A 14,148-nucleotide genomic window follows, 5' to 3' on the forward strand; every position below is an offset into this window, starting at 1 on the left:
AAGTGGTGGAATCACCATCACTGAAAGTGTTCAACAACTACATAGACGAGCCCCTTAGTGACATGGTTTAGTGGTGGACTTGGGCAGTGCTGGTGTAATGCTTGGACTTGATGATCTTAAAGGTCTTTTCCATCCTAGTTGATTCTGTGATTCTGCGATGCCTGCCCGGTGAGGTTTGAACCCAGCCCTCAGACGCAGGAGGCACCGGCTGGATCACTGCAGGCCCCCGCCGGGAGGCGCCCGCGGGGCGGCGGCGAGCGCTGGCGAGCCTCCCGGCGCGGCTCCCGGGGCTGCCGCAGCGGCGCGGCCGCCCGCCGCCTGCGCCTACAACTCCCGGCGTGCCGCAGCCACCGCCCGCCCGCCCGCCCGCCCGCCCGCGGCACAGCCCGCCCGCCGCCCTCCTCGCCTCCCCTCGCCTCGGCTCGGCACTGCCCGCCTCGGCTCGGCTCCTCACTGTCCGCCTAGGCTCGGCTTGGCCCAGCCCTGCCCTTCCCGGCGCCGCCCGGCTGAGCCCCGGGACGCTGTCCGCGGTGCGGGTGTTAGGTAGGTGTGCGGGCGGCAGCGCGGCAGGCGGGCCGGGCAGGTGAGAGCCCTGCGGGAGGAGGAGGCGGCGTGCTCCTGCTTGCCGGGGTTGCGTGCCTGCGCGCCTGTAACCCCCATCACTCGGGTCACACAGTTCCGTGCGGATCCAGCTGCTCCTGGCGCCGGCGGGGACCGCATTTGCTTGCGCGGCCGGTTCCCGCTGAGGTCCTGGGAAGAGCGTGAGTGAGCAGCGGTTGTAACCGATCGCGGATACGCGATAGGCGCACATGTGTTTTCTACGCATGCAACACTTTTATTGGGCTGCAGGCATCTAGTGACACCGGGCATCGGCCTCGAGGGGGGATGGGGCGCGGAAGAAGGGGGTAATAACGAATTAATTGCAGATGAGAAGTAATATCCGTCTTTGAGTCACCAGTCTTTGAGGCATAATTTCATTCCGAAAGCTCTTAATCGAACGGGAGATCTGCTATAGGAAAGCGCTGCTTTTCCCATAGGATTATCAGATTTCCATCAGAGAATAGAGATCCTGGATTACTGAGCTACATGGGATTTGTGTGTTTTTTTTCTAGTTAGTCTGTGAATCTGAGTTTTAAATCTTTATTTGGAAGGGGGTGGGAGAGGTACTGGCTTTGAGAGAGCAGACATCTCGTTTCTCTGACATTTCACACAGTTATTCCGGTTATCCTGCACTATGTAGATGACTTACTGCCTTAATTGGATCTTGGTGTCAAAGGTTGATTAGACTCCCTAATAGATTTTGGATCTGCAAGAGGATTGCAGTTTTAAATGCGTAGTTAAAACAATCGTGTTTGCCGTCTCCCCTCGAACAGTTGAGAGGAAGACTGATGTTTCACATTTGCATTATCTTATCTTTGGTTTATTAATGTATCATTATGAGGTTGTCAGGTTTGTTTTTGTTGTTTTGTGTTTTTTTTCCTCTCTGCTATTTCATCTGCAGACTGAAAAGAAATGAATGTCAGAGAGGATTTATTTAGTCATTTAACAGCTGACACAAGCCATGTCCCTAACAAAACAGTGATGAAAGAGTAGAAGATTTCTGGGATACAGCAGCTCCAGTACCGTGAAGCCGCTTCCGCGGGTCAGGGACATCTGCTGAAGGATGCGGTAGCCCAGGAGTCAGGGCTTGCAGAGACAAGGTTGATGGCTTGCATGGAGCTTCTTTACTTGGCAGAGGAGAGCAGGCAGGCATCCCTGGGCACCGCTACGGACTGGAGGCTGCCTTCCCCTCCCTGCGAGCAGCAGCAGCAGCATGAGGGGGGTGAAGTGGACCCCAGAACAGCCGCTGCAGTGGCAGCCCTGCACTGTGAAAGGCATTGCAAGCCCCTTCAGAGGGGCCCTGTGGCTGAGCCCCCCTTGGCACCCCAGCCGTCTCCCCCAGGGACCTCACCCTGGGAGCACCCAGCACCCTCCGGCACGTCCCAGCCCTGCCACCCGCCTGAGCACCTGACCAGGAATGAGGATGGAGGGAAGAAGAAAGCCTGCTGCTGTGCCCAGGAACTCGAAACATCATTCACCTATGTGGATGAAAACATAAACCTGGAGCATGCAAGTGCCCTCAGTCCTCCAGGCAGCCACTGCCAGGATGCCCCTCTGCAGCAGCATTCCTGCAGGGAGCTGCCACCCGAGTGGGTGCATGATTCTCCTTCCCTGGTCTCTGAGGAGGAAGACGCTGCCTCAGAGGTGGCAGCCGGGAAGTCTGTGGACTATGGGTTCATCAGTGCCATTTTGTTCCTGGTTAGTGGCATTTTGCTGGTGATCATTTCCTATGTGGTACCCAGAGACGTGACTGTGGATCCCAACACAGTGGCTGCCCGGGAGATGGAGAGGCTGGAGAATGAGAGTGCTAGGATTGGGGCTCACTTGGACCGCTGTGTTATCGCTGGGCTGTGTCTTTTAACTCTGGGGGGTGTGGTGCTGTCCAGCCTGCTGATGGTGTCCATGTGGAAAGGGGAGATGTACCGGAGGAGCAGGTTTGCATCCTCCAAGGAGTCTGCAAAGCTCTATGGGTCTTTCAATTTCAGAATGAAGTCTGGTGCAAATGATAACATGCTCGAGCTGTCGTTAGTTGAGGAAGATGTGCTTGCCATAGATAATTAGCATGGTCATGATTTTTAAGGCAGCATTTCTACAGGAAAATATGTTTCATTAAAGAAAACAGATGTGGCTAAAGATAGCTGGTGATGCAGTTTATTTGTCTGACAAAAATCTTTTTTTTAAGCTCTATAATGAATGTTTGAAGCATATGAGCCCTTGTAAAGGGAAAACGTGCCAGAGAAATTGCAACTGATATAAAATAATGAAAACCACTGAATAAAAAGAGATTTGTGATAAGTAGGTTCCTCAGATACTCGTTAATCCTAATATGAAACATTCCATTGGTGTGTTGTCTATATCATTTTCTTATTACTCCAGTATAGAACAAGAATGACCTTGACACTTTGGAGGCTGTTAATTATTTCAGCCTGCAGGACTGTGAATAGTCTACGTGGTAGACTGTTAAGAAGCAAGACCCATATTCAAACAGCAGGGCTAATATTTAATTGAGGAATGCTTTTTTATCCTTTAATTTTAAGCTGATCCCTTCTGTTGCGTGAGACCTAAGGGAAGAAAGAGCACCACTTGGTCATGACTTACTACAAACCTCCCATATTTTCAAACAATGGTACAATTAGGGATGATTATTTAGAATATAAAATAAGAGGCAAAGGGCAGGGAACCATATGGATCATGGTAGTGGTAAGAGACAAAAGGCTCTTTCAGCTGAGGTCAGTGGCTCCATTTCAGTTCAGATTAGGAATGATTGATAGTCATTAACTTCTGATAACTATAGTGACCCATATAAAAGAAGTTTAGTTCCTAGTGGACAGATGTCTTTGTATGAAAACTGCCATAACTTGAATTAACTGACCTCTTGTTTGGAGTCTCAAAAGGCCCAAAGTGAAAAAACACGGGGATGCTGAGACTGAACACGTCTCCTTCAGCATGGATGCCAGAAGAAATTCAAGCTCAGCTGCAGGGCTGTGCTTATATGGGGACTGTCTACATCTTACTAGTCCTTTTGAAACTTCAGTTTTGTATCACCAGGCTGTCAGCCTTCTCATAACCAGCAAGGAAAGGTCAGGAAGGAGCTTTCTGGGGCTCTGTCAATAAAAACCACTTCATTTGTAAAAAAAAAAAATCAGTTGTTGGGAAATACAAAGGTCAAACATCAGGCAGTTTACTGGCTGATGTGGGACTCACTTAACATAGGGGTGATCGAGAGTATGTGTTGTTATTTAATCACAGTTCTGTGGCACAGTAGCCAAAAACCTGTACTACTGATGCTATTCACTTTGTTATCAATCAGTTTCTGTGGAACATTAAGGGTGTGTTCTTGCAGTGCTGAGAAAACCAACGAAGATTGATGTATATATCACTGTCAGTTCCTACTGAACAGTGGTTAGTATACCTGTATGTCCTGTTAATATATATGTATGTGTCCCTGCCAAATCCAAACATGAGTGAAGAGCTCTGTCTGTACAATCCCTGACTGCAGAGTCTTAGTAGAAACCTGTGATTCACTGTCACAGCCTCGTCAGTTGTGGGCTAAGTCTCAAATATCAGGAATATTGAGTATTTTTAACATGATACTGGGGTTGTTTTTTTCCACACTGTGACATACCTGAGAAGAGTTCTCTTGGGGAAGGAGATCTCCTTTGTGTCCCCCTTTTCCCAGGAATATGTGGCAGCATGAGTTGTCAGCATAACAAGTGTCAGTTGGAAATGTGGGGTCCTCATGCAGAGAGACTGAAGGCTGTTTTGCCTCCTCATTCCCTCTTCCCTGGGTGTTTGTGTCAGGAGGCATGTGCAGCACCGGAGTCTGGCACTCACTCAGTTCAGTCCCTCCTGCTTGCCAGCCATGGGTGATGGCACGGGTGCCTTCGACCAAGGGTCCAAGGAGCAGTCCTGCTCCAGGCTTGTGCCTTTGGTCACTGTAAATAGCATAGTGTGGTACCCAGGCTTTAGTGTTGGCCCTGCAAAAGAGATGCTGCTTCAGATGTTAGCTGGTCTAACTGCTGCTTTAGTTCAGTGTTATTTGGTAGTTAAATGAGCAGTCTTATTAGGTGGTGCTGCTGTCTCATAGATGATTTTGCCATGTGGAGTGTGTTTGCAGGCAAGAACTCAACAGTGGCCAGCACCTCCATTGTCATCTTCGGAGAGCTTATGTCCCTGTGGATGTGTCATCAGGAATTCAGGATTGAATTTCTAGGGTAAATAAATGGAATAGCTTCCAAATGTAAGGAGAAGCCTTCAGCCTGTTGTGATAGGTGAGAGTGGGGAAGGAAGTAACCTGAGAAGCAGGAGGAGGAAGGCTCCTTATTAGCTGGCGTTTGCCAGCTGGTGGGTACGTGGACATTGCCTGTGGGGCCTGACACACTGCTCAAGATGGGGTAGGGAGGACAGCACTGCCTCTTGTCCTGGCCCAAGGATGGCAAGCAGCTGAATGTGGCCTCCAGAGGCCCAAGGAAAGCCTTGCCAAGTAAGAGGGCAAATGGTGCTGAGCTGGTGGCAGCAAGATGATGTGGGACAGGGGACAGTGCTGTGGGGGATGAAAACCCTTTCACCAGCCTGGGTCCCTAATGGGAATTGCTGTTCTCACCTTCCTGACAGTAGCTCTAAATTGAGGCTGGTGGTTTTAAGAGCCATTATTTTTATTTTGTAATGGTACACATTCATAAAATTGGAGTGCATTCTATTATTGCAGAAAGATGACAGCTAACACTGTAAGGATCACAGGTTTCTTGTAGGAACCATGGCATGCCTTAATGCTGATTATTAGCACTAGAAAAGGGAACGCTCCCCTGACTGTCAGTATATTATTATCAAGTGAGAAGTTTTCTGACACTTTGTAAAATGCCTGTCACAGATCATGAGCCTGCAATAGTTAAATGAACCCTCAAGTTTTCCCCAAGCATTCTGAGGTAATGTAAGTCAACCTAATAATCTAAATAGACACTGCAGGAGTGTGAGGAGTAAGCAAATTTCAGTAACAGGACTAACAGTTTATTTTGGTGTTTGTGTGTGCTGTGGAAGAGATGAAGGAAGGCAAAGTGCAGGAGTTTAGCAGATAAAACTCTCAGGACATTTCTCTGATCACCCAGCAAGATACCTGTACACATTACAGGACTGTGTGGCTTGGTGGTACGATATAAAACCTCTGGACTCTCAGGTTCTCGTGCTGTGTGATGCAACAGAGACCACAACACTTGCTATCTGGTGGCTGATGGTAGAAAATGAATGTATTTGCCCAGTGGACGAGCCTTTGCATCGTTCACCTCACACGAGATGGTACCAAAGGCTGAGGCCAAGGGAGATTAATTGCCCTCTCATACGCCATTGCAGTTTGATTTCCCCTGCTCAAAATTTAAATGCTTTAAGAGTACAAGCATGATTAAAATCAGGTTGGGTGTTTTTCCTTGCTTGGGTTAAAGTTGTCACGTGGATCACTGGAGAGCTTTCTTCTGTGGGGATCTAACTCTTGGGGCATAGCAGGTGGGTTTTAGGTGAGCCCTGGAGTACCCCAGAGCATACCAGGATTTGTGCCCTCAGTCAGTTTATTTCTGTCAGTGAAGCGTGACAGTTTCCTGTGTTCTACCTCATGACATATCTGTGTGCCAGGGCCTGCCTGCCGAAGGGGACCCAGGGGTCTGCATTAGGGCTGGAGATGCCATGTGCTGTGATGATGCTCCCCTGTGGCGAGGTGCTGGTAGCCTGCGGCTGGCTCCCCTCTCCTCAAACAGCTCCCAGTGACCCATTTGCTCAGTTTCTGTCCCTTTAGCTGTCTGAGGCCAAGGCTGCCATTTGGGAACTGCCTGGCACCAGCTGGGGACTCGCACCCAAAAAGAGTGACTCCACAGAGTCCCAGCTCCACCAGGCTCCCTGGCCTGCCAGTCTTGCCTTCTTGCTGCCAGACCCATACCAGCCCCACAGCAAGAATGCCTGAGACTCTCTCCTAGGAAGCCACGCTGGGTTGTTGCTGGGTTTTATATGTTTACAGTTTTTTAATCTTTGTAATTCTTTTAAAAATCTGTCTGTAATGAATATAAAGTTTACCGACTGGGAAAGCGACTGGTTTAATGTTGTAAAACTCCTTTTTGACCCACAACAGGGCAAAACGTCACAGTCCATCGTGAGCTTTTCAATAGTGTGTTTCATGCCTTATTATGATAGCAACAGCGTTCTGTACAGATAGACAAATAAAAGTCTGTAAAGCTGAGTGCTGCTGCCATGCTCCTCTTTGCTCCTTGCTGAACATCCAGTTGCAGTGGTTGGCTCTTCATCCCCATGCCATGGGTGCCTTGTCCTCAGCTTCTGGGAACTGTGGCATGGCAGGGCCCGATCTGGCTGCTCCAGCACACCGTGCTTGTCCTCAGCTCACCCAGTGGCTGTGTCCCTGACAGCTGGTCCATCCAGTTGGAAAGCACCAGACAACGCAGGCTTCCAGACTGCTGCACCAGTGTCCCACCTAATTCCGGGTAACAAAAAGGCAAAGAGGAAAGAAGGAAGGTGGGCCCAGCCAGGGCTGTGTGAGCAGGAAGCTGGGGAGGTGCTGTGGTGGGAGGTGGGTGTCGAGCCCCTGCCCACCATAACCCTGTGCATCACCACTTGCCACATCCTCACCCCATGGCTTGGCCATGGCCAAGGTGGGACAGCAGATGGTATCAGGCCCAGCACCGGCCGTGGTTACAATGGTGGGTGTGAGGTCCCCAGAACGCGCTGGTGGTGGTGGGTGATGTGGGCAGAGGCAGGAGCAGTGCTCCCAGACGGCTGCAGGCTGGGCATGGCTGCCTCAGTGATGGCTTCACCTCTGCTTCTATAAGGGATGCCAGTCACCTTTGACAGACTCTACTGCCTCCCAAATGCAACAGTAAGGTATGCCATGAGGTTATGCCTTGTAGCATCACCTTGCTGTCGCTGTCACTCTCACAAGAATCAAAGCATGATGTGAATGCCACAGAGTGTGGGGATCCAGGCTGGAGCAGGGGCTGATTGCTCCTATTGCCTGTTTCCGTGGTACCAAGTATAGCAGGGCCCCTATTTGCAATTTAGGTTTCAGACTGTTGCTGCTACCCTGAAGTGGCCAAATCAGCTGCAGTAACATTGCAGTGGTACCAGATGTGGCCTGTGGTATGCAACCAATAGTAAGAGGTTAAGAGAGTAAGTATATTTATAGATATGACAATCCATCAGATTACAGATCTGGGAGGCTTTCTAACTGAAAGCAAACATTAAATTAATTGTTGCTCTATTTTACAGGATTCTTCTTAATCGTACCTTTTTAAATTTTGAAGGATTCATCATCATGTGCTATGTTCACTGTTTTCCCCACGCTAATAAGTCCTGGCAAGGTCAAGTGTCCTGCAGATTGCAGGGAGGTGAGATCTCTCTGATTTTCTTACCAGTTTAAAATAAATTATGGCTGTTACAAATTTGCATAAAACCAGGCAAGAACTTCTTTTTTTAAATGAACCTAGTTAATATTTGTTTGTGTAAATGTAAATTCAGTGCCCACTGTAGAAACTCAGTCAAATAATGCATGTTTGTATTGAATTTTCAGTGCAAATCCACACTTAAAATGCTTCTGCAGAGTTGCTATATTAAAGATTTGTAAAGAGTTTTCTGCTTATTTAAGTGCAGATTTGTCCACCTTTGCATTACCATTAAGTGAGTTACACTTCACAGTCATTTGATCGTTGTTGTAAGGGCATTGCAGTCTGACAGACACATGCATTTTTTTATTCACCTGCACCCAGTGTGTAACCTGCAGATCAGCACTGAAAGTGCTTCTGTCTGCGTTGAGAAGTGAGATACCATGTGGCATGGTACGTAATGTTTTCAGGAAGGACAAAGATATCAAAGCTGTGCACAGAGCATATAGTTTCCCCATTTACAGATGAAGTGAGTCACCTCCTTTGCCCAGAGAGCCAGCTGAAGAGCTGAGGACAGAAACCAAGGCCTCTTAAGTCATAGTCCAGCACTGCAGAAAAAGCTTAATTGTTGCAGAACCCCTAGAATAAATTAATCCAAAAGGGATGGCAAATATTTTTTTCTGATTAATGCAACTAAATTTTAATTTCAAATGAAAATTTTAATAGGCTTCTGTTGAAATAATAGAAGATATCTTTATATCAGCAAAAAAGGCTTATCTTTTCCAATAATAGTTTCTGCTTTGACAGATGTGTATGCAGGGAAATTTAGCTATGGTTGAATAAAACATTTCCAGTAGCAAAATTGATTCAGTCTGTTTTGTAGGGGCAAAAAAAATCAATTCTTCCCATTAGAAGTATCTAAAAGATGTTGATCAGCTAGAAATGTAAATAAAGTCCTTTAATCACTGTTCTCCAGCTGCAGAGTATCCATATGTAAGATTGTCTTTTGTTCCTTTATAGCTTAAAATAAATTTGGTTCAACTCTAACATGAAGCAGCTTTTGACAAACTAGCCAGAGTAACTGTGCTTGAATGTAAATAATACCAAGTAGCTAGGCTGACATTTTGGTGTTGCTTTTCTCAAGGATTAGCTGTTCGCAAAATGAATGTATACTTGATAACAATATATTGAAGCTGGGAACAAAGATACAGTCACTGCAAGGCAGAGTAGTATAAAGTATGTGCCTATTTTCAGTTTCTATGTATTATCTTCTGATTTCATGCAATAAAGACAGCACTTTTATGATCTCTTTGATTAGTAATTGTTAAGGGCTATTACAGGTCACAGAAGGCTCTTAACAGAAAGATGCAAAGTCTCTAGCTCTGTAAGTCTCTAAGCTTCTGTTTGCTAAGAGCTGAGAGAGTATACTGGGGCATGCTCACCCTACACTTTGTTTTAGATAACAGCAGTATCTGCTGCAGGCAACTATCTGAGACAGTTTTGTGATGATGGGCCTTTGATTTGATCAAGCCTGACCCCATGGTCTCAAAACTTTATGCTTTCCCTGTAGTGTGGATAACAAGTAGTTGTTTTGCTGCAGTGGCTTCCTGAAGAAGGAGCTATGGATCAATAAGTAACCATCTTACCTTTGTTTTTTGTCTCCTTTCAGGAATGGTAACCATGGCTGGAAGAGCTCTTGAGAGGTCCTTTTCCAGTCTTCTGGAGCTTCATTCACTCTCCATCATACCTCAAGTATAATTGCTCATGGCTGTGAAATTACTTCACTTGGTTCCCTGAGCACTCTGGGGTGAATTTTATGAGGCCTACCTGATTTGAAGATATGTAATGTATCTGTGTAGCCTCTTTTTCTGCTCTTTACGCAGTCTAAGTTCTTAATAAGTTTTAAAGTCTGTGGATTGTCTCAATCGGTTTATATTTTTTTTTTTTAGTGAGTTAAAGAAAAAATAGTAGTCTGAAGCACTTCAGCCTTCTCAGTGTCATTTTCAGTTGTGCTTCTCTGTCCCTCCCACAAAGCAGAAAACACATTCTTTGTCTTTTTTTCTTTCTAGTATGAATATAGAGTAGTTCCTCAGGACCTTTTTTCTTTTCTAGCAGGATCTCATTTGCTGTCCTTGCCTGTTTTCCCCACCAAAAAAAAACAACCCAAAACCCCAAAGCCAAATATTGTTATATATATGTCCTAACTTCCCCAGTGGGGAAATCTCCTAAATTTTAGGCCAATCTCATGACTAGCCAGACCCATGTTCACAATGCTTATTTTTCTTTCACGTTTTCACATTGCACATATGCTTGTTTTGTTTCCTTAATTTTGGGTAAGTATATGCTAAATTTCCTGAATATCTTTTTCCTTTAAATGTCTGATTTGTAGGAGCACACCAGCTAGTGCTTTGAATTTACTCTTTCCTTGGGATCCCTTCTCTAGAGGCAGAAATAATCTGCTGTACCATCTCCTTACTGTATTGATTTTTTTCTTGGTACAGCTTGAGCTTGGTGACCAGCCTGGTGACTGGATTCCCCACTCCAGCCCACCTCTATTCATTCCTCCCTCAGACTTCCTGTGATGCAGGCAGCAGTGGTCCAAGACAGAGATTTTGTGGCAATCCTGCTCTTTGAGCCAAATCATGTTACTAAGGGAAATACTACAGGGTTATCTATGCTATCAAATGACAATGCACAGCTATTGAGATAGGAAATACCTCTACTTAAACTTCACAGGATATTGAAACCAGCCTTAGCAAAGAGGCGAGTTAGAGGCAAAAAAAATCAATATTGGACAGTGCTGAAGTGCCTGTGTTCAGCTGCTGTTTTAAGTGGTGTACAGACCTTTAAAATCATGTTACCAACAAATGGAGGGACTGCAGCTTTTAAAAAGTCAGAGAATTATTAATAGTGTGTTTGACCTCCAGCTCTGCGCAGTCTACAAAAAGAGCATCATTTGTCATATGCTGCTGCTTTATGCCTAATTCTGCAGCCCCTGTTGGGAAGCAGTTGTGCATAAGAGAAGTGCATTGCAGAGAGTGAGGGTCAAAGCTTTTGATTCCTGATGTACTGTGGAAGAGAAGGAGAGAGGCAACAGCTTGTGGTCAAAAGGGAGGGGTGCAGAAACCATTAACCTCGTACATCGTTCATACACTAATGGTATTTCTTGCCTGGTGTGTGCGAGAAGAACATTGGCTGGGCTTGAGGTTACACTTTCAGCTCTTCAGCAGGGATATGCAAGTATGAAGAGAAGGAAATGTCAGATGTCTTCCTGAGAAAATGAATGCTGCAGCCACCATGCTGGTGTCTGAGGAGTGATCTGGGGCCCAGCACCTATGACTGGGCTCCTCAGCAGGCTGGTCTGTCACACAACATTTGCAGCACAAAGAAGCAGCCTGAACCTTTATTAATTTTAACCACTGCCTGAGTAACCTAAAGTGACAATCCATCTTACTGGTGTTATTAAGTCAGTTTTGGACAATGCCTTATGATCTGCAGAAAATGAAGAGGAGATGTAATGCAGACGGCAAGTTTCTAGGTAAAATTAGCCTGTCTGAGAAGGGGAGAAAAAATGCCACATATTGGGCTGAACAAATCCTTGCATTGATTTTTTGAGCCAGAGTCCTTCTAGGAGCACCACAAATGCATCTCTTAGTGCTTGTGTTCAAAGAGCTGTCAGTCTTTATCCAGACAACTTCCATTTATGTTCACGTCTGGGGTGGTTTAGGGTCATACATTATTTCTGCTTGTGTTGTTCTTGCTTTACACTTTGATGCCAGCTCCACAGTCTTTCATAAGCATCACGTATGCACGCACGCACACATACAGAACGTCTTGAACACCACTGCCTTGGTGGCAGCAGGCAGTGTCTGGATGACACAGGGCACCACTGCAGCTCCAGGAGTGCACATGTGAGCCTGCATGATGGAATATATTTCTGTTCTCATAAAGAGTCTTAAATATCCTTTTAAATATCCACGACATCTCATTTATACGTCTTCTGTCCTTGTCTATCAGTGGACATGGCTGTGGTGTGCACTCTGTGGACAAGAACTAGTTCCCTCATTTTGGCTGTCCTACCTATTAATTCTGGATCCAGTGCTTAGGAATAAAAATGCAATTATTTTGCACATCACCTCCAATTCAGATGGGATTTAAGACTACCTTTCAGCTGGGTGGCTGAGGTAGCCTGAGAGAAAATTTGAGGCCCATATTAAGTTAGTGCTCCTGCACAGAGCAAGATGAAAGAAAAGGAGTTGTGACTCAGAGAGACAAACCGCTCCTGGAGACGCTCTGCAGCACAGCAGTAATAGCTCAAGGCTGTGGCTCAGAATCAGAGTCTTTACAGTAAACAGAAAAGGTTTTGGTGACTTTTGTTTTTGCATGGGTGAAGGCTGGAATCCAGGCCATTGAGGACTGACATAGAAAGTTTGTACAGTGTTTAAGAATCTTTCACTGGAAATGCTCCACATCCCAATTCGAAGGGCTGGGATGCATAACAACAAGCTTATATAAATAAGTGTAGTCATTTATTTACATGCAGAATGAACCAATGTGTTGCAAGTAAAGAGGTCTGTATCCAAACATCACAGGATGTGAATCTGTCACAGCTCCGGGGGAGAGAGCATCTGTCTTTACCTTGAGCTGAAGCCTCTCTCCTGGGATCCCCAGCCTAATCGCTATGTTCATCCAAGATGTTTACTGTTGTTTGTATGGGACAATGTTTGGATTAGTTCCTGTTTTAATGAAGGTATTTTAAGCACTCACAGTTGCCTGTGCATCTTGCTATTTTATATTGGTGAACAGAAGTGTTAAAAACAAGAAAAATATTTTTCATTCTTCTTTTGTCAGAGAAAGTATATGAAACTAAAAAGAAAATGGGAATGGGGTGAAGGTATTGTCAACAAGGAGGTGGGAATATTGATTTAACAATGTAAATAGCTACAGTCAGTAATTATTGGGAAAATAGATTTCACATTTCATACTGAATTTACTTTTGTCAGATTGATTGATGCTGATATAATACAGTCAAGAATGTAAATCCAGAAAAAAAAGAAAACCGAAGGCAGGCCCTTACAGTGCAAGACAAAAGCAATGACTTATGGATGTTCTGGTAGTGGTCAACTGGTGTGGAGACACAATGTATCTACTAAAACCTCAGATCATTCATTCTTTATGCTAGTAAACCAATTTATCCTTAATAATAAAAAGTCCTGAGTTTGAAAGCAAAATATGTCTTCTAGTTATGTTTAATGTGTTCGAAAGTCCCAATCTCTTTCTGTTTTAGTGGAGGGGACAGACAGTCCCCAGGCTACATTGTATAAGACCAGTTATGTTTCTAGCAACAGTAATGGCAAAGACTTCCTTGAATTTAATTTCTTTGGACAGACCTTAAATTCTCTCTCACATCATTTTGTCATCTTTCAGAATATAAGTTGATTTTGCAGTTAATTTGAGGACGCTCTACATTCTCCAAGTTTCCCTAAAGGCACAAATCACCCCAGGGCCTTAAGCAGTGGCTTCATGAACTGCTGAACAAACCCAGCATTTTTCAGATGTACCAAAGGGGGATCTTATTTCTGCTCTATTTTTTTCCACCCTTCTTCACTTTCCTCCCACTTCTTCCAGACTTGTAGTCCCCCACTGCCTTGTGTACCAGCCCTTTATAAGCCAGTGCCAAGACTAGCAGAGTATTTACTGATTATTAGGATATTTTTTATCTCTCATTTCCATTTTCCTGCGTCCCACTTCCTTTACTTTACAATCTTTTTCCCTCCTCTCAGCATGTTTCAGAACTAGTTACAAGCTCATGAGCACCTTGAGAAGAAACTAAGATGCTCTTCAGAATTTGCTCCTTGGGTCATACCTGTGGCTGGGGACAGACAGACCCTTGCCTGAGCTATGTGAGCTTTTGAGCCATCTGGACACACTCTGGCTATAAGAAGCGCAGAGCTGCCGTAGCGTGGCACAGTGCCCGAGCACACACTGTGCCTCTCAGCATATTAGCACAGTGACGTCGGTTGTGGTGTGGAAGTGCCTTATGCAGGTTTCATCATGGTTTGGGCAGAGGCAGCTTGAGCTGAATGCGGCTGCCTCTGTAGCCTGATATCCTTAACCACCATGGGGATTGTCCTCTCTGCTGTGCCAGCTCTGCGTGTATCCTCATCCCTCTCCT

The 14,148-nt window shown here is 45.5% G+C and overlaps 1 protein-coding gene and 1 long non-coding RNA gene across 2 annotated transcripts; both read left to right on the plus strand.

The window, feature by feature from the left end:
• Positions 1 to 474: 474 nt before the first annotated feature.
• On the plus strand, positions 475 to 2,895 carry TMEM74 (transmembrane protein 74). The gene is made up of 2 exons (XM_057408198.1): positions 475 to 543; positions 1,502 to 2,895. The coding sequence occupies exon 2, from the start codon at positions 1,705 to 1,707 to the stop codon at positions 2,659 to 2,661; it is 957 nt and encodes a 318-aa protein (XP_057264181.1). The 5' UTR covers positions 475 to 543; positions 1,502 to 1,704; the 3' UTR covers positions 2,662 to 2,895.
• Positions 2,896 to 7,361: 4,466 nt separating this feature from the next.
• On the plus strand, positions 7,362 to 10,108 carry LOC130598646 (uncharacterized). The gene is made up of 2 exons (XR_008972045.1): positions 7,362 to 7,488; positions 9,643 to 10,108. It is a non-coding gene; the product is annotated as an uncharacterized LOC130598646 (long non-coding RNA).
• Positions 10,109 to 14,148: the final 4,040 nt, after the last annotated feature.

Source organism: Pezoporus wallicus, unplaced genomic scaffold, assembly GCF_028554395.1.
Source record: "Pezoporus wallicus isolate ANWC-B61680 ecotype Strahan unplaced genomic scaffold, APGP_CSIRO_Pwel_v1 contig_3815, whole genome shotgun sequence".
NCBI classification, from domain to species: Eukaryota; Metazoa; Chordata; class Aves; order Psittaciformes; family Psittacidae; genus Pezoporus; species Pezoporus wallicus.